We start from the raw sequence: 18,883 nt of genomic DNA, 5'->3' as shown, positions 1-18,883 counted from the left end.
ACGAGGAAGAGGAGCAGGACCTGTCACGGACGAGCGAGCATGTGCAGGGGACCACCTCACACACTGTGCAGCATGCTGCTGTCACCAGGCTCAGGTACACCTGACCGCAACGGGCTGCAGACGGGATAGCACTCTTGTGAATGACACTCAGGCAGCTCACAGTGGACTTATCACTATATCTCTGAGTGACCACCTCAGGCTCTGTCAGAGAGAGGGCGCCACTGAGCCAACAAGCATCACAACTGCACAAACACACTGGTTATTACAGCAAGTGGGAGCACACACACCACAAACACTGTTACACTGGGACAGCGCACACTGGGAGGCACAACCCAGTGCACAGGAACATCTGTATGTGTGTTTGCGTTCTCATGAACTTTGACCTTTAACATCCTAACTGAGGCCCGCAGAGCCCTGATGGGCTCGCTGGGTGCTATGGTGATTTCTGAGCATGACACCGTGTGACGCCATGTTCCACTCATGAACAGTCGTCCACGCTGTCCTCCATTATTTATAAATGACCTTTTAATGTAAATGACCTCATGTTTGACATGACTGTCTGTATTTCCCATAAAGTTCGTCTGTCTGAAGATGTTCGTGCACACGTGGAAAGTATGACTGAAACATAAGCTGGTACCAACCAGACTCCGCTGACGCAGCGCGTGGACAGCGCCCGCGGCATGATCTCGGAGCCCTGCTGCATGAAGCCGCCCACCGGGAACCACAGGCTGTTCCCCAGCGTGTACTGGTTCTCCAGGATGTCCCGCCGCTCCCGCAAACACGGGTGAGGGTTGTACCATTCATAGGGACTGAGCCTGGGGAGAGGGGGGGGGGGACAAAACATTAAAACCCAGAGTAGCTTTAACCTCAGACACGCGGCTAACATTTCACGGTCAGCCGCCTGCACATATGGAGCTCTTAAACCTACGCAGCGGGACGGCTCTGCTCTGTCAAAGCGATGCGGTGAAAAAATAAAAGGAAAAAGGCGAGAGAGACGAACATCACGCTCGACACCTGAAAGGAAACGACGTGATCACTGTGTTTAGACGCTCAGCTGCAGTGCACGACTGTCGCGTGGAGTCATTTTGGCATTTGTGCGCACGGTGAAATTACAGAGGCAGAGCGAGGGAGAGGAACGTGGCTCAGAGACAAACACGAGATGAAATTTCAAGTGACATGAGGAGAAAACCAGCAGGTTATTTTGTCCCCTTACGAACTTCCTCTCACAGCGTTCTTTTTACTGAACGCACGCGTCTCCTTGTTTAAAGGCGATCCACAGGAAGTGTCCGTGAAAGCCGTCAGGCCGCCACATGCACAGACGAGCACACAGCGGCACACGTCCTGGTTCCATTAATGTTACATCATATTTTTGCTTTATGTCGATCTTCCAACAGAAATGGGACACCCTCCGGTTACGCCAGGTCGGTCACTTCCACGCTTCCTGCTGCGTGACGCGGCTTTGACTCGCCTCTCACCTGCACGAGGTGAAGACTGTAAATCAGCCCAGGCAGAAACAATGACACCAGACACTTCATTAGGTACACCTAACCTGTCCTGATTAGAACCCCTTTTTCCCTGATTTTGGTCCATGTTGACATGACATCATCATGACATCATCACACATTCCTCCGGAGCTGCTCTGCTGGACTGAGATCACAAACCAGAGATGATCTGAGGTCACCGTGTCTACCTGCATGAACGCTCTGAGCGCTGCCACGTGATTGGCTGATTGCATATTTGTGTTACAGAGCAGATGAGCAGGCGTGCCTAATAAAGTGGCTGGTTACCTCTCTGTAAGTGCCCCTCCTACTCTCTGCTCACATATTACAGTTAAATACAGATTAAAGCTGTTCATGTTTTTACTCTGAAGCGCAGCTCATTATGATGTCATCGCTAAGCAGCCGATGACATCATCAAATCACGACTTCATAATAAAACGATTTTTGGTCGTCTCCAAATTCATGGGCTGCATCCTCCTGAGGCCGCATTTGTAGACCGATTACGTCACAGCGACGCGCCGAAGGCTGTCCAAATTTGTAGACTCCTCTGAATGCAGCCGACAAATGCGTCCTCCTTTTCCCCGAATTTGAAGGATGGGTCGGTTGTGTCCTTCGTGGCCCACCATATCCCAGAATTCATAGCGCGGCCCAGCCAAACTCCAGTTTCCAACAATGGCGGCCGCTACTAAGTTTTAAAATTACTCTTATTAATCTTTCTGGGTCACAAAATAAACTTTTAACATATTTTCAGGCGAGAATGTAGCTGTGTAAACTTCAAATATCTGCTCGGTTTATCAAGACATCGCATATTTGCAAAAGTGGTTCGACGTTTTCAGAGATGTCTGTTACCCACCAGCTCGATAGCTAACCGAGAGCTCGAGGGTCACTGAAGCCGCCGAGAACGGCACAACTCCCGGCACATCATTTTCAGATCACCGCGGACTTTCGCTACTCAGGTTAAACGTAATATATAAGTCACTTAGACAACCTAAAAATGATATTGTTTGGCTTTTTTCAGTGTTTTATTTGTTCGTGAGTAAATCGGTTTGGCTGAGATTAAAGTTATTAGATTAGATTAGATAAAATAAAACTTTATTAATCCCCCAGGTGGTTTTCACACAGCTGAATAAACGTCAAACAGAAAACCGATTAAACAGAAGTGTGAGATGGTCGAGAATTTATGCCACTGTCCTGTTATATTTTAGATAGCAAGGAGCAGACGGCCGAGTTTATTAAACTCCACCGAGACAGCGGTGACGCTAGTCTGAAGGCTAGACCGTCCAATTTCACAACCGTTTACTTCCGGCCTACCCGACCTTCTGAGGACCCGGCCCACGTAGACCGCGAAGGCCGGGTCCTCAGGAGGATGCAGCCCATGAATTTGGACACGACCTTTATGTGTGTTGTCGCTACCCGATCCGTACCGGAAACCCGATCGGTACCCCGCATGCGCGAATGTTACGTCACTTCCTCTCTTTGCCAACATTGCGACATTCAATAGCTGTGTCCCAAAACGTCGGCTGCATCCTTCGGAGGACCCGGCCTTCGCGGTCTACGTGGGCCGGGTCCTTCGAAGACCGAGAAGGCCGGAAGTGCGAGGCTTGTGAAATGGGACGGTCTAGCCTTCACATTTGCGTCACCAGCTGTTCCCGCCCTTACCACTTCTTCCCGCCCTTACCGCTTTCTCCCCCTCGGTGAAATAATAATTGATATCATTGAACCTACCCGATGGATTAATAATCTAATAATCTAATAACTTTGATCTCAGCCAAACCGATTTACTCCGGAACAAATAAAACACCGAAAAAAGAAAACAATTACATTTTTAAGTTATCCGAGTGACTTATATATCATGTTTAACCTGAGTAGCGAAAAAGCGGGGGTCTGAAAACGATGAAGCCGGGAGTCCGCTGCTCTCGCCGGCTGTGTGACCATTGAACCCCCCGGCTTGTTATCGAGCGGGTGGGTAACAGACGTCTCTGAAAACGTCGGCGCACTTTTGCAAATATGCGATGTCTTGATAAACCAAGCAGATATTTGTAATTTACACAGCTACTTTCTCGCCTGAAAATATGTTAAAAGTTTATTTTGTGACCCAGAAAGATTAATAAGAGTAATTTTAAAACTTAGTAGCGGCCGCCATTGTTGGCAGGTGAAATTTGGCTGGGCCGCGCTATGAATTCTGGGATATGGTGGGCCACGAAGGACACACCGGACCCATCCTTCAAATTCGGGGAAATGAAGGACGCATTTGTCTGCCACATTTGAAGGAGTCGACGAATTGGGACAGCCTTCGTCGCCTGGCTGTGACGTAATCGGCCTTCAAATGTGGCCTCCGGAGGATGCAGCCGACGTTTTGGGACACAGCTAATATATTTGAATGATACGGTTAGCGCCCAGTTAGCTCCTAGCATTTCTCAACAGCTCTGCCTCCTTTTCGACTACTGGGACATTTAAACTATGGATAATCCGTTTACAAACAAATTCATGTTTTTCTCCTTATCGAGCGTTCCCCGATTGAACAACAGCGCTGTAAAATAAGAAGAATGGTGCCAAATTACAGAGTTAATAATACAGACTTTGTAATATGTCACGTGAAGATTCATCAGCCAGATGAAGTGTTTACTGACAATTGACAGTGATAGCGGACATCATCATCACTATTCCAATCAATCCTCTCCACACAGACGAGCCAACACGTTCTCACTCCCTAAGCGTTATATTTTACGCCATGTGACAAATCGTCAACATATTACGTTTTCGGGCACCCAACACGTTCCTAAATGACGACATCGGAAAAATGACAAAACATGAGAACCGTTTGCACTCAATCTACACATGTTCGTTCTTTTTCTTAAAATCGCTTTGGAAAACACTATTTCCAGTCATTTCTGTGCTGGTTAAGGTTAGGAATAGGGTTATGGTTAGGGTTAGGGATAAGGTTAGGTTTAGGGCTGCAATACATGGCTGGAACGTATATTACCACGGGACCGTCATTCCACTGGAATTCAGCCATAACCCAGCGCGTACCATCAGAACGCAGAAGGTCACCTTTCGCGTTCCTCAGGAACGCCGCAGGACGTGACAAAACGTCGGGATGAGCATAAACACACTCGACTATCACTAAATCAAATTTAACACACATTTGTAATGACGCTAATTCAGTTTACAATAGGGTTCATTCGCTCGGTCAGCAGGTGGCGGTATCCTCTTACACTGGGGAGTAAACTGCCATTACACGAACAGAAGAAGAAGTAAACCCCTGCACATGCGCGGTACGGATCGGGTAGACCCGATTTGTACGGTCCGACTTTGCACATGCGCAGTAAGTATCGGGGAGTCCCGATCCGTCACTATCTTTTTATTTTTTTGTTTTTGTCTACATTATATTAAATGTTTCATTATCGGAAACATTTTAAGAGACACTTATTATTCTTAACATCTTAACAGATACTCTGACCGTAACTATCGTGAAATGCTTCGACCGGAAGTAGACACCTTTCACGCATGCGGGGTACCGATCGGGTTTCCGGTACGGATCGGGTAGTGACATGTGTGATTAAGAAACGACAGAATGCTTTGCTCGTCTCTGTCAGCTGAAACCGAGCTGAATGACTGAAGCTGTGACTGTAAATAAAGTTTCGATACAAACAGTCCGGGATGGCCTGCAGAGCACGTCAGCGATTTATGGACCATCTTACAAAACTGTTCCTGAAACGCAGACACGTGCTGGAGGTAAAGTTAGGACGCTGACGCGGGGACAGGTGTCTTACCTGGCTGCGAGGAAGAGGACGCAGCTGACGGCGAGGTAAGCCAAAAGCATGAAGAGCCAGACAGCCGGAGAGAACGGGTCCAGGAAGGAGAAGTAGCCCGGCTTACGACCCTGAAACACACACACACACACATCACATGACCACGGGATTCCTGACCGGGAGCGTTGGGTCTCCGCCTGCTCTCGGGCTTCATCTCCACTCTGTAAAGGGTCAGATACAGCTTCCTGCCGTGGATGGCGTCGGCGATTTGTGATAATGACCGTCTGCCAATCACAGCACACTCTGAAACACGAGCCTCTCTCACACTGACAGTTGTGTATTTTGGAAAATGACACTCCTGGAACGAAAAGCGCTCGTTCACTTTGAACCTGCAATTCCAACAACACAACACAAAATTACACTGACGAGCTTTTCAAGTGCTAACGAGCGTCAGCCAGCGCTCCCTGATGAGACGCCTCCCGTTGACCCGCTTCATCACATGGCCTGCCTGCTGTCTGCGATGCCTCCACCACCCCCGTCTGCTGGAAAAAGGATTTGGCAGTGAGGGGAGCGCAGGAACTCCCAGATTGAGCTCAATTAAAGCAGATGACTGGAGCCGTAATGGAGGCAATCTATTCGGGCTCTGATTTTTGTCCATTCTGGCTCATTTCAGAAACAGCTCATGAGGCTGGCAGAGGGCTGAAATGATCATGTGATGTTGCTCAGCGTCAATCAAATATCCCGGGCAGAGTAGCAGGTGATCCAGCGTTCCCGACGTGACGCAGGCGACTGAAAGAAAATGTTCCTACGGGAGCAGTTTTTGGAATACCGCGTAGCTCTGGTTGGTTCTTCCAGCCACCGGGATTTTTCACCTCTAACAAAGGAGCATTTTTAACTGCAGTTCCTCTGGCGTCCACTAGAGGCCGGCTCCAGCTGTGAGTCAGCCCCCACACAAGTTTCTATCACTTACGTCAAATTTCTAAAGCCAAGGCTTTTCTTTCTCCCAAGAACCTTGAGAAGCTTATTCATGCATTCATTACTTCCAGACTAGACTGCTGTAACTCCCTTTATTTTGGCCTCCCGCACTCCTCTCTCTACCGTTTGCATTAGTTCAGACCGCTGCTGCACGCCTTTTATCAGCTGCCAGAATGCATGATCATATTACTGTTTTAGCTAACTTACACTGGCTTCCTGTCAAATTTCGTATTGGTTTTAAAATTCTTCTACTCATAAATTTTTAAACGATATGGCGCCTAGCTATTTAACAGAACTTCTCCATTTGTATAACCCCAAAAAAGCAGTAATCAGAATCAGAAGACTTTATGTATCCCTAAGGGGCAATTAGCATACAACAGAGCAGCATAACGTTGAAGATAAGGACAATAAGAACAGGCAATAAGAGTGAGATCATACGATCCTCTAACCAGATGCTCTTACTGTAACCCAGGCCTGGCTGAAACAGAGGCGATCGTGCCTTCATCACATGGCCTACCTGCTATCGCAGCACCTAGACTGTGGAACAATCTCCCTATTCCCATTCAAACCTCTGATACTGTTCAGTCTTTTAAATCTCACTTAAAGACTCATCTTTTTACTTTGGCTTTGACTTAAGTGAGTTGATTATATTTTGGCAGGCTTCTATGTTTGTCTTGTGTTGCTGTTGGTAAATTATTTTACTCGCTCCAAATTTTGAAGCACTTTGATCGACATTGTTGTTTTTAAATGTGCTATATAAATACATTTTGACCTGATTTGTTAAACACAGAGTGACGGCACAAACACGCAGACGTGAAGCTAAATGGAACACATCAGCACAGGTCAGAGCGTCATATTACTCTAATTATTTTATGGAACAATAAAGTTATAACTTTATACTGTAAGCTAAAACCCGACAATGAGAAGAATCCCATATAATCGATTAGAAGAACCACGGTGGAAATAAGTTTGAGAGCTTCAGAGAATCACACCACACGTCGCACGTGTACACGGGCTGCAAACAGCTGCCACCAACATGCAGGTGTGCTCTCGTGATGCCAACTTACAGTCACATGTCTTACCTGGCTGTTACCATGTCTATGATCCACCTACACAGTCACAGCGCTAGCTAGCATTAGCAAATCTGCCCCCAGCTGGCTCTGAAAATCAAGATGCTTCAAAAAGGGAGTCGAGCTTATGCAGGAACATACGAAGCGATGGTGAAATTCATCTCATGCACAAATAAAAGAAATCTAACCTTCGACCCTGAATAGATGTGAGTGACAGGAACTTTTAGGAACTTTAGCCTGTGTGCTAAACCTGACTGAGACCTCTGGAGACGGGGCTGATGTGTCAGCACGAGGAGAACATTCAATTCAATTCAATTCAATTTTATTTATATAGCGCCAAATCACAACAAAAGTCGCCTCGAGGCGCTTTATATTGTACAGTAGATAGCGCAATAATAAATACAGAGAAAACCCAACAATCATATGACCCCTATGAGCAAGCACTTTGGCGACAGTGGGAAGGAAAAACTCCTTTAACAGGAAGAAACCTCCGGCAGAACCAGGCTCAGGGAGGGCGGGGCCATCTGCTGCGACCGGTTGGGGTGAAAGAAGGAAGACAGGATAAAGACATGCTGTGGAAGAGAGACAGAGGTTAATAACAGATATGATTCAATGCAGAGAGGTCTGTTACCACATAGTGAGTGAGAAAGGTGACTGGAAAGGAAAAACTCAATGCATCATGGGAATCCCCGGCAGCTTACGTCTATTGCAGCATAACTAAGGGAGGATTCAGGGTCACCTGGTCCAGCCCTAACTATATGCTTTAGCAAAAAGGAAAGTTTGAAGCCTAATCTTGAAAGTAGAGATAGTGTCTGTCTCCCGAATCCAAACTGGAAGCTGGTTCCACAGAAGAGGGGCCTGAAAACTGAAGGCTCTGCCTCCCATTCTACTTTTAAATACTCTAGGAACAACAAGTAGGCCTGCAGAGCGAGAGCGAAGTGCTCTAATAGGGTGATATGGTACTACAAGGTCATTAAGATAAGATGGGGCCTGATTATTTAAGACCTTGTATGTGAGGAGCAGGATTTTGAATTCTGGATTTAACAGGAAGCCAATGAAGGAAGCCAAAACAGGAGAAATCTGCTCTCTCTTTCTAGTCCCTGTCAGGACTCTTGCTGCAGCATTTTGGATTAACTGAAGACTTTTCAGCGAGTTTTTAGGACATCCTGATAATAAAGAATTACAGTAGTCCAGCCTGGAAGTAATAAATGCATGAACTAGTTTTTCAGCATCACTCTGAGACAGGATATTTCTAATTTTAGAGATGTTGCACAAATGGAAGAAAGCAGTCTTACATATTTGTTTAATATGTGCGTTGAAGGACATGTCCTGGTCAAAAATGACTCAAGGTTCCTCACAGCGTTACTGGAGGCCAAGGTAATGCCATCCAGAGTAAGAATCTGCTTAGATACCATATTTCTAAGATTTTCAGGGCCGAGTACAATAACCTCAGTTTGATCTGAATTAAGAAGCAGAAAGTTAGCGGCCATCCAGGTCTTTATGTCTTTAAGACATTCCTGCAGTTTAACTAATTGGTCTGTGATACCTGGCTTCATGGATAGATAGAGCTGCGTGTCATCTGCATAGCAGTGAAAATTTATGCTATGTCTTCTAATGATGCTGCCTAAGGGAAGCATGTATAATGTAAATAGAATTGGTCCTAGCACTGAACCCTGTGGAACTCCATAATTGACCTTAGTGTGTGAAGAGGACTCTCCATTTACATGCACAAATTGGAGTCTATTAGATAGATATGATACAAACCACTGCAGTGCAGTACCTGTAATACCTACAGCATGTTCTAATCACTCTAATAGGATATTATGGTCAACAGTATCAAACGCAGCACTGAGGTCTAGCAGGACAAGCACAGAGATGAGTCCACTGTCAGAGGCCATAAGAAGATCATTTGTAACCTTCACTAAAGCTGTTTCTGTGCTGTGATGAGCTCTGAAACCTGACTGAAACTCTTCAAATAAGCCATTCCTCTGCAGATGATCAGTTAGCTGTTTGACAACTACTCTTTCAAGGATGTTTGATATGAAAGGAAGGTTGGAGATTGGCCTATAATTAGCTAAGACAGCTGGGTCTAGAGATGCTTTTTAAGTAAAGGTTTAACTACAGCCAGCTTGAAGGCCTGTGGTACATAGCCGATTATTAGAGATAGGTTGATCATATTTAAGACTGAAGAATTAATTAATGGCAGGACTTCTTTGAGCAGTTTTGTAGGAATGGGGTCTAAAAGACACGTTGATGGTTTGGAGGAAGTAATTATTGAAGTTAACTCAGAAAGATCAATTGGAGAAAAAGAGTTAAACTTAACACCGATGGTACTAAAAGTAGCTGTAGATAATATTACATCTGTGGGATGATTATTGGTAATTTTTTCTCTAATGATAAAAATTTTATTTGTGAAGAAGTTCATGAAGTCATTACTAGTTAACGTAAAGGGATTGTTGGCTCAGTAGAGCTCTGACTGTTTGTCAGCCTGGCTACAGTGCTGAAGAGAAACCTGGGGTTGTTCTTATTTTCTTCAATCAGTGACGAATAGTAAGATGTTCTGGCTTTGCGGAGGGCTTTCTTATAAAGCAGCAAACTATTTCTCCAGGCTAAATGATGATCCTCTAAATTTGTGACACGCCATTTCCTCTCCAGCTTACGAGTTATCTGCTTTAGGCTACGTGTTTGAGAATTATACCACGGAGTCAGGTACTTCTGATTTGAGGCCTTAGTTTTCACAGGAGCTACAGTATCCAGAGTCGTACGTAGTGAGGAGGTAACATTATTAACAAGATAATCGACCTCTGTTGGAGTAGCGTTCAGATAGCTGCTCTGCTCTGTGTTGGTACAGGGCATTGAAGATGATAACAGTGGGTGGATTATATTCTTAAACTTAGTTACAGCACTTTCAGAAAGACATCTACTGTGATAAAGTCTACTCTCCACTGCTGTGTAATCAATTATTGTAAATGTAAATGTTATCAGGAAATGATCAGACAGCAGAGGGTTTTCAGGAAACACTGTTAAATGTTCAGTTTCTATGCCATATGTTAAAACAAGATCTAGAGTGTGATTAAAGTGGTGGGTGGGTTCTTTTACATTTTGAGAGAAGCCAATTGAGTCTAATAACAGATTAAATGCCATGTTGAGGCTGTCATTTTAGCATCTACATGGATGTTAAAATCACCCACAATAATTATTTTATCTGAGCTGAGCACTAAATCAGATAAAAGTCTGAGAAATCAGAGAGAAACTCTGTGTAAGGCCCAGGTGGACGATAGATGATAACAAGTAAGACTGGTTTCTGAGTTTTACAGCTGGGGTGGACGAGGCTAAGCATCAGGCTTTCAAATGAATTAAAAGTCTGTCTTGGTCTTTCGTTAATTAATAGGCTGGTGTGGCTAGCATCCTGTTGCCCTTCTCATTCGAGAGGGGTTATGGTGTTAATTCATAATTCAGTGCCTTTCCAAGTAAACAACACTATTTATGATAAAGCTGGCAGATTTTTGGTGGTTCAAGGAACTCTCTTGAAAGAAACTTTTAATTTAGTTAATGTTTATGGCCCTAATGATGATAACCCTTCATTTTTTGAGAATTTATTTCTATTGATAGCTACCCTTCCTGGTAAGATAATATTGGCAGGAGACTTAAATTGTACTTTGGACCCGAAGCTTGACCGCTCATCAGGGATAGACACTTCACACTCTCAAACAAGGAAAAAAATACAACAATATTTGAAAGATCTTAACCTTTGTGATCCATGGAGAATTCAAAACCCTAATAAACGAGAATTCTCATGCTATTCAGCAGTATTTAAATCCTACTCCCGAATAGACTATTTTCTAATTTCCTCATCTTTGCTACCCAATATAACTAAGTGTATATATGACAGCATTGTATTGTCAGATCATGCCCCAACCTCACTATTTTACAAGGTAGAACAAGTGAATAGCCGCTCAAACAAGTGGCGCTTACACCCTAAATGGATACATGATTCTGACTTTATAAAATTTGTAGGAGAACATATTGATCTCTACTTCTCAATTAATACAACTCAAACAACTGCAGCCATTAGATGGGAAGCTTTTAAAGCATATATTAGAGGACAAATGATAAGTTTCACCAGCTCTAAATTTAACAAATTTAAACAGACAATGAACGAATTAAATAATAAAATTAGAGAATTAGAGAGAGAAGTTACCATAGATGATTCAACACAGAAAATACAGGAATTATTGACCCTTAAAGCTAAATACGAGGAGCTGTCTATGCTTAAAGCTGAAGATGGTCTAATAAGATTGAAACAGACGTTTTATGATCAGGGAGAAAAGCCGGGTAAACTGCTAGCTTGGCAGATAAAGAAACTTGAATCTGACAGAGCCATTAATATAATTAGGAACGATCAAGGGGAATTATCTACGGATCCCACAGAAATTAATAACACCTTTGTCTCATATTATAAAACCCTATATAATTCTGACAGTCCACTAGACCTGGTGAACCAAAATACTTTCTTAGATAGATTGGTCTTTCCTTGTATTTCTGAGGGTATGAAGAATGAATTGGAGAGAGAAATAAATTTCAATGACGTTTCTGATGCCATTACGAACATGAGGGAGGTAAAGCTTGGGTCCTGATGGGCTTCCGATAGACATTTACAAACTATTTAAAGCAAAATTAATTCCCCCATTATTAGATGTTTATTTGGAATCCTTTAAAACAGGTTGCCTCCCTGCTACATTACGTAGTGCCCTGATCACTCTCATTTTAAAACCAAGCAAAGCGCCAGCCGAAAGCGGTTCTTACAAACCCATATCGCTGTTAAATTCTGACTCCAAAATCATAGCTAAGGCTCTGGCTATGAGGCTGGAGAGGGCTCTTCCAGCCATTATACATGGAGATCAAAATGGTTTCGTTCAAAATCGTCAGGGTTCCACAACGTGAGGAGAGTTCTCAATATAATCCACAAATGTGAAGAGTCACCTGATACTGCAATACTATCACTCGATGCGGAGAAGGCATTCGATCGAGTTGAATGGCCCTATCTAATTGAGGTGCTTAAGCGTTTTGGATTCGGTGATCACTTCCGTAGATGGGTTGAAATTTTACTTGCTGATTCGGTTGCAATGGTATCTACCAATAATCTCATCTCTCATCCTTTTGAGCTATTTCGAGGCACCAGACAAGGGTCTCCAATTTCACCTCTGCTTTTGTACTAGCCATGGAACCTTTAGCAATAGCAATTAGATCACATCCCTCAATCCATGGTATTAAGATTGGGAGACGCTACACAAAACAGCAATGTACGCTGATGATACTATTGTGTTTCTATCACACCTCATAGAATCAATACCATCTCTCCTGAAGCTATTTGATCAATTTGGCAGTTTCTCTGGGTTCAAAGTGAATAAAGAAAAATCATCCATTATGTTTTTAAATGTAAATGAGAGGATGAAACCAGTTGTGTCCCATCCATTTGTGAATGCCACAGAGGATTTAAATATTTGGGCATCAGAGTAACCCCAAAGATAAGCGATCTTAGCTCAGCCAATTATGAGCCCATGGTAATAGAGGTGTCGGAAGAGATCACTAGATTAATATCATTGCCTCTTTCTTTACTGGGAAGAATAAACATAGTAAAAATGACTATATTACCTAAATTTCTATATATCTTTCAGTCAATTCCGCTGGCCCCTCCTCCTTCTTTTTTCCAGACCAGAAAGCTCCTCTCTAATTTCATCTGGAACAATAGGAAGCCAAGACTCAGACTCTCCCTCTTGTATTTACCATATGATAGAGGAGGGCTACAATTTCCAAATTTAGAATGGTATTATTGGGCTGCTCAGCTGAGGACCACTATGTTTTGGTTTTCAAACGATATTTTCCTTCCCTGGTTAGAAATTGAAAAAATGTCCTCAAAGGGTTTGTCATTACATAGCTATCTATACTCAGCACCCTTTAAAACTTTAAAGAAAACTACTACTAATCCTTTGTAAAAAACACTGTTGTTGTTTGGCATGAAGTACAAAAAATGTTGAATGACTCTCCAAGGTTGTCCTGTTTCTCCCCAATTTGGGGAAATGAACTCTTTGCTCCGGCTAAAAATGACTTGGGCTTTAAAGAATGGCTTAACAAGGCGTATGAAATTACAGGACTTATATGAGGAATACTCTCTAATGTCATTCAGTGAATTAAGGGCAAAGTTTAATATTCCACAGAAACACTTCTTTAAGTATTTACAACTTAGAAGTTTTATTCTGGCACACTTAAACAACTCTGTGCATCAACCCCCACTCTCCATCCTAGAAACTCATGTTACAAAAAACTATTTTGGTAAAAGACTGGTGTCCCAGTTGTATAGCATGTTAGTTGAAAACCATAAGGACAACTCTGATGGTAGAAGACGGGAGTGGATTAGTGACTTACAAGAAGATATTTCATCTACTGAATGGAGTAAAATATGTTTAAAGCACACACTCAAACCATTAACACTGCGTTTGAGAATGATACAATTTAACTGGATAATGCGAACATACATATCCCCTGTGCAATTGAATAAATTTGATCCTAATATAATTGATCTATGCTATAAGTGTAATAGTCATCAGGGTACACTATACCACTGCCTGTGGAAATGTGAAGAGATTCAAAAATTTTGGAGCTCAGTGTTACAATATATCTCTCAGATCACAACTTCCCTGTACCGCTTTGCCCTAAGTTATGCATTTTAGGCTTGTACCCAGATGACTGTACTCTGTTGTGTGAGGAAAGAAAAATGGTCGATCTTTGTTTGCTACAGGCCAAACGCTGTATTGCATTATGTTGGAAGAATGTTGGTTGCCCTCTTTTAACCACTGGTTAAACAACTTAACATCGAGTTTAGCTCTTGAGAAACTGACCTATATTGTTAGAAAGAAGGCTTCTGAATTTTACAACATTTGGAAGATATTTCTAGATCTACTGAGGAGTGGGGATTTGGGGGGGGCGGTGGGTGAATAAGATAACTAGATAATGATGAATAATGTCTGAATTGCTGTTGGGAATATACTGTGCAACCTACGTTATGATTTTTTTTTTTTTTGTTTTTTTTTTTTTTTTGTTGTTTTTTTGTTTTTTTTTTAAAATTGTATTTATTTGCATTGTTTGCTATTTTAAATTATTTAATTATTCACTTATTTTGAATTTTTATGATTAACATTTCAATTATTACTATTATTACTACTAGTATTATCATTATTATTATTATTATTATTATTTTTATTTTAATACCTGCCATATGTTCATTATATTTTTGTGTTGGATACTGTTGAAAACCAAAAAAAAACAAATAAACATATGTTTAAAAAAAAAAAAAAAAAAAAAAGTCTGTCTTGGTCTTTCGTTAATTAATAGGCTGGTGTGAAAAATTGCTGCCACACCGCCCCCTCGGCCTGTGCTTCGAGGTTTCTGGTAGTTAGAATGACTCGGGGGTGTTGATTCATTTAAACTAACATACTCATCCTGCTGCAACCAGGTTTCTGTAAGGCAGAGTAAATCGATTTGTTGATCAATTATTAAGTCATGTACTAACAGAGACTTGGAGGAGAGAGACCTAATATTTAATAATCCACATTTCACCGTTTTACTCTTTGGTTCAGATGTGGATACTGTATTGTTCTTTCTTTGTGATTTTTTATGTTTAAGTTGTTTATTGCTGGTTTTTAGTTTGTTTTTTGTCACATGAGCTCTGGAGTCAGACCACACTGAGGAGATGAAAGTTTGACTTTAATCTTGTTATTGTGCTGTAGGTGTCTGTGTGTAGATCCACGCTGTGGAGCTGTGTGCCGCTAACTGCTGCAGTGCTCTAATATTAACGATGCACTTCCTCTCCTCGCGGTCAGCCGGCGTCTCCTCGGCGATGACGTCACAGGACCGTAGTGAAACGCGGTGCCTCAGATTCAGAGAGTAGGGCAGTGATAATATATCGAGCACTAATGAATAGGGAGCAGCAGCAGACATAAATTTACAGTGTTCAGCACCGGGGGGGAGAGCAGGGGTAAACACGATGGCTCTTCTTCTCTAATGTGTGTGCACAAGTCAACAGCTTGAGCAATTAAACAGATTACCATCTTCAAGTGTGCTCGCAAGCTATTTACACGCACGCAGCTATGAGTGTGTGTGTGTGTTTACAATGCACATAAAGCTGTTGACGCCTGCAGACATGATTGGATTGTGTATTCAGTTGCTTCGGGACTTCTGAGATTTAATTCCTGTTGGCTTGTGTGAGTTTGCACACCGACATGTGCTCGCACAGACGTGCACTGATGTTGTAGACAGTCTGCTAAACATCGCCTGTTACGCTGTTGAAGAAATCTGTGTAAACTCAAACACCACCGAAAGGGAACAGTGAAGGGAACAAATGAGCCCAAATAAAGAAACCAAGGATACAAAATCCATCATAAAAATTTACAAAACAACAGAAAAATGTGAAGCACAACGAACATCAAAGCCCCAATCAAAAGTAAGATCAATGAACTCAAAGAGAGGAGGACGCAGCTGTAAGGGTCAAATGTCAGCAGGCCCGGGATCACCCACGACTCTCAGGTGGTTTGGGAACACCTTGGCGTCCCAGCAGACCCCTCCTCCTCGCCACAGACCCCGAGGCCTTTAGCCTTCTGTGCTCCGTGATGACAAACACTAAAATATGGCTTCTACTGAAGGTAATGGAGGTCAAAGTTCACTGTGCACAAGTTTAATCAAACAGCACCAACATGACAAAGCAGCGTTTCAGGGAACGCACCCCTCAGCTCAATAAACCAGACTGTGTGTGTGTGTGTGTGTAGCATCATCAGCACGGCCTGTTAGCTGATCTATCAGCGCCGCTGCACTCGATAACAGACGCCTGGTGTTAGCGGGATAAATTCACGGCGTCTCGGTTCACATCCTCCACTCCACACTGGAGCGGGAGGGCGGAGTTGCCCTCCCGATCGAGGCGATGGATCTCTGACTGCTCGTCAGCCCGGCGCTGGGAGAGCGTAAATCGCGCCTGCAGGCCGTTAGCGCGAGCACAAATGTGCTCTCGGTCAACTTAATCCTTAAATAAACACTTAAGAAAACGCAGTTGGGACAGCGCGCGAGCTCGGCCTCACCTGCACACATTAAACAGCTGACTGATCGTAGAGTCGATACACCGAAGCTCTCACAGCGGACCGGGTCAAACATGGAGGACAGATGGTGGAGGTGAATGCTAATGAGCCGCAGAGGTACAGTATCTGAGGGCAGGAGCTCCATGAGGAGAGCTGCACGAGGAGGATTTCATGATAATGACGAATAAATGTTTGACAGTTCTCACACTGGAGCTGCTCACGCAGGCCTGACTGCTGCCCCTGTGCCTCTGAGCCATGCATGCTTTGTGGATCAGCGTGGTTCATGTGCACTGGTGCATGCCACAAAGCTGATGTCATGCACACGAAAACAGGCCACTAAAAACATGGCTGACTGAAACACACCTGAACACGCTCGGACGCTGCGTTCCAGAGCTGAGACGATCGCAAACATGGTTTCCACAATTCAACAGCAGCACATCATCAAGAGTCCAAAACACTTCTGTGTACTGAGCGTGGACGCCATGACCACTCAACACGAGGCTGCGTCTCGCTGCTACATCGGTCGTGTGATGTGGACATGCGGGCTTCAGAGGGTTAACCTTCCCTCTCAGACTTTCTGCTTGTCCTCATGTGTTCATATTTCACACAGGACTGAAATACATCGAACTAACAACAACTCTAAAACAGGAAACATGCCCCTCGCTCCGCCTTCTACACAATCCTCAGAGAACTCCATATTAATTAATAACAATAGTGATAATCGTCCCTGGTCTGAAAGCGTACTAACGCCTGAGACTGAGATTCACCCAAAAATCTACAACCTGAGCAGGTTTCTGTCAGACTCACAGGAAGTGAAGGCCCTGCTTTGGATTCGAGTCAGGGAAGCAGAGCCACCGATCCTCCCTCAGAGGCTGAAAAACTCATATTTTCCAAGCAGCAGCTGGCGTCACCTTCTCCCCCAAACTGAATCACAGAAGAAGAAGAAACATGCCCTCCATCTGTGTCCCCGGCTCGGCTTTTATCTGCTCTCCCAGCTCTTCCTCTTCCCGCACGATCTCTCGGGTCGCAGGAATATTTGCAGTCGCTCGGTCCCAAACTCACAGTTTGACTGAGTGACCCGAGCGATCGCTGCCTCCAGCAGCAGAGCTCTGCTGTGTCTGAATCCATCCAATCATCAGGCAGACAGAGCCGGGGCGAGACAGGAAGTGTCAACAGGTGCAAACGCTCGGCTGTTCAATTTGTAAAAGTTTGTGCGTGTCCACAGACGGCGCCTGGAAATAAACGGACCTTTAACATCGTCTAAAAAACTCTATTTGGACGAAAGCAAACCGCCCACGGCGCTTTGACGGCGCCTCCATTAATATTCATCCGATGGATCTGAGCATGCACGCGTCCCTGAAGGGTCAGCTGTTATTTCATCTGAACCTTCAGGGCCTGCACACGTTAAACTGGAGCTGTGACCTCATTTACATCCTGGCGTCAGTGATGTTCTAGCACGTGTGCACCAGCTCGCTGTTTCCACCTGCTGCAGGTACAGGAGGGGTAACCAATCCAAGCTCAGGCAGGTGATCTCACAGCATAGCAAGTAATGAGCACAGTTTCAACAATGGACCTTCCTCCATGCTGTGTGAGCTGCAGACACCTGGAAACATGATTCAGACACTAACACCTGCATCTGGACAGACGCTGCATGGTACATGGGTTTGGTACGTTCTGTCTTCTTCCTGTGACTTTGCCCACAAATCAGCACTCCTACAGACAGCCATCACAGCCGTGCCGAGCCCAGAATGAGACACGCTTGTGCTGGTGTTAAATATTTGCACCTTTCCCTCTGTCCCTGTGGCTCTTCGGTTTCATTAGGACCTCTGTTAGCTCCGGCCACACAGCTGCTGTTCTTGGAAGGTAAAAAGAAGGTTTCACGCGCTCTGAGCAAATCCGCCTGTTCATACTGAACCTGGTATTGTGGTGTTTGTGGGGTTAATATCAAAGATCACACGAGAATCCTCCAGCAACACGTAGAGTTTCTCTGCGACTGCAGTTTAACTCACAGCGAGGTCAAGACTCCATCAGCAGAAGCGCATGGCATCAGCGGAGAGAGAGAAGTTAAACTTTAACAGGAAGACACCCTCACTGAGTCTTCCTCTCCACACAGAGGTGGGGTTTCTCCGCTCTGCAGCACGACACCGAGCGGCTTCCTCAGTCTGGGTCTGTGCAGCTAACTCAGCTAGCTCTGCAGGAACTCATTATTAAACCTGTTGTCTGCTTATTTGAAGCCTGCGGCGCTGACAGCTCCACTGTGCTGTGCTATGTATTTTTTATGACAGCCTTACAGGTGCTGTGGGTGTTTTATTATTTCATATGCTGCACTGAGGGGGAGAGCACACGGTACAGTGCCTGCTACGCAAAGAGAGCTGCAGTTAAAGTGAGGTTAGCGACTGAAGGTGCGACTTAGACCGCTGTTCCAGGGGAAGCACGGGGAAAGGTTTCATCTCATTGGTCAG

The 18,883-nt window shown here is 44.1% G+C and overlaps 1 protein-coding gene across 1 annotated transcript in view; it reads right to left on the bottom strand.

The window, feature by feature from the left end:
- LOC116322259 (glutamate receptor ionotropic, kainate 5-like) overlaps window positions 1-18,883 on the bottom strand; it is a gene marked incomplete at its 3' end in the record, with an annotated part of 78,299 nt that overhangs the window by 17,076 nt on the left and 42,340 nt on the right. Inside the window, exons 13-14 of the mRNA XM_039605376.1 lie at window positions 5,273-5,382; window positions 642-815 (exon numbers count right to left, since the gene is read on the bottom strand). Of these exons, the coding sequence (XP_039461310.1) occupies window positions 642-815; window positions 5,273-5,382 (284 nt within the window). The remainder of the gene's footprint in view (window positions 1-641; window positions 816-5,272; window positions 5,383-18,883) is intronic.

The sequence above is a fragment of the Oreochromis aureus genome, linkage group 22 (genome assembly GCF_013358895.1).
Source record: "Oreochromis aureus strain Israel breed Guangdong linkage group 22, ZZ_aureus, whole genome shotgun sequence".
In the NCBI taxonomy this organism is placed as follows: domain Eukaryota; kingdom Metazoa; phylum Chordata; class Actinopteri; order Cichliformes; family Cichlidae; genus Oreochromis; species Oreochromis aureus.
Note: the sequence above shows the minus strand (reverse complement) of the source record. Positions and strands in the feature narration are given on the sequence as shown.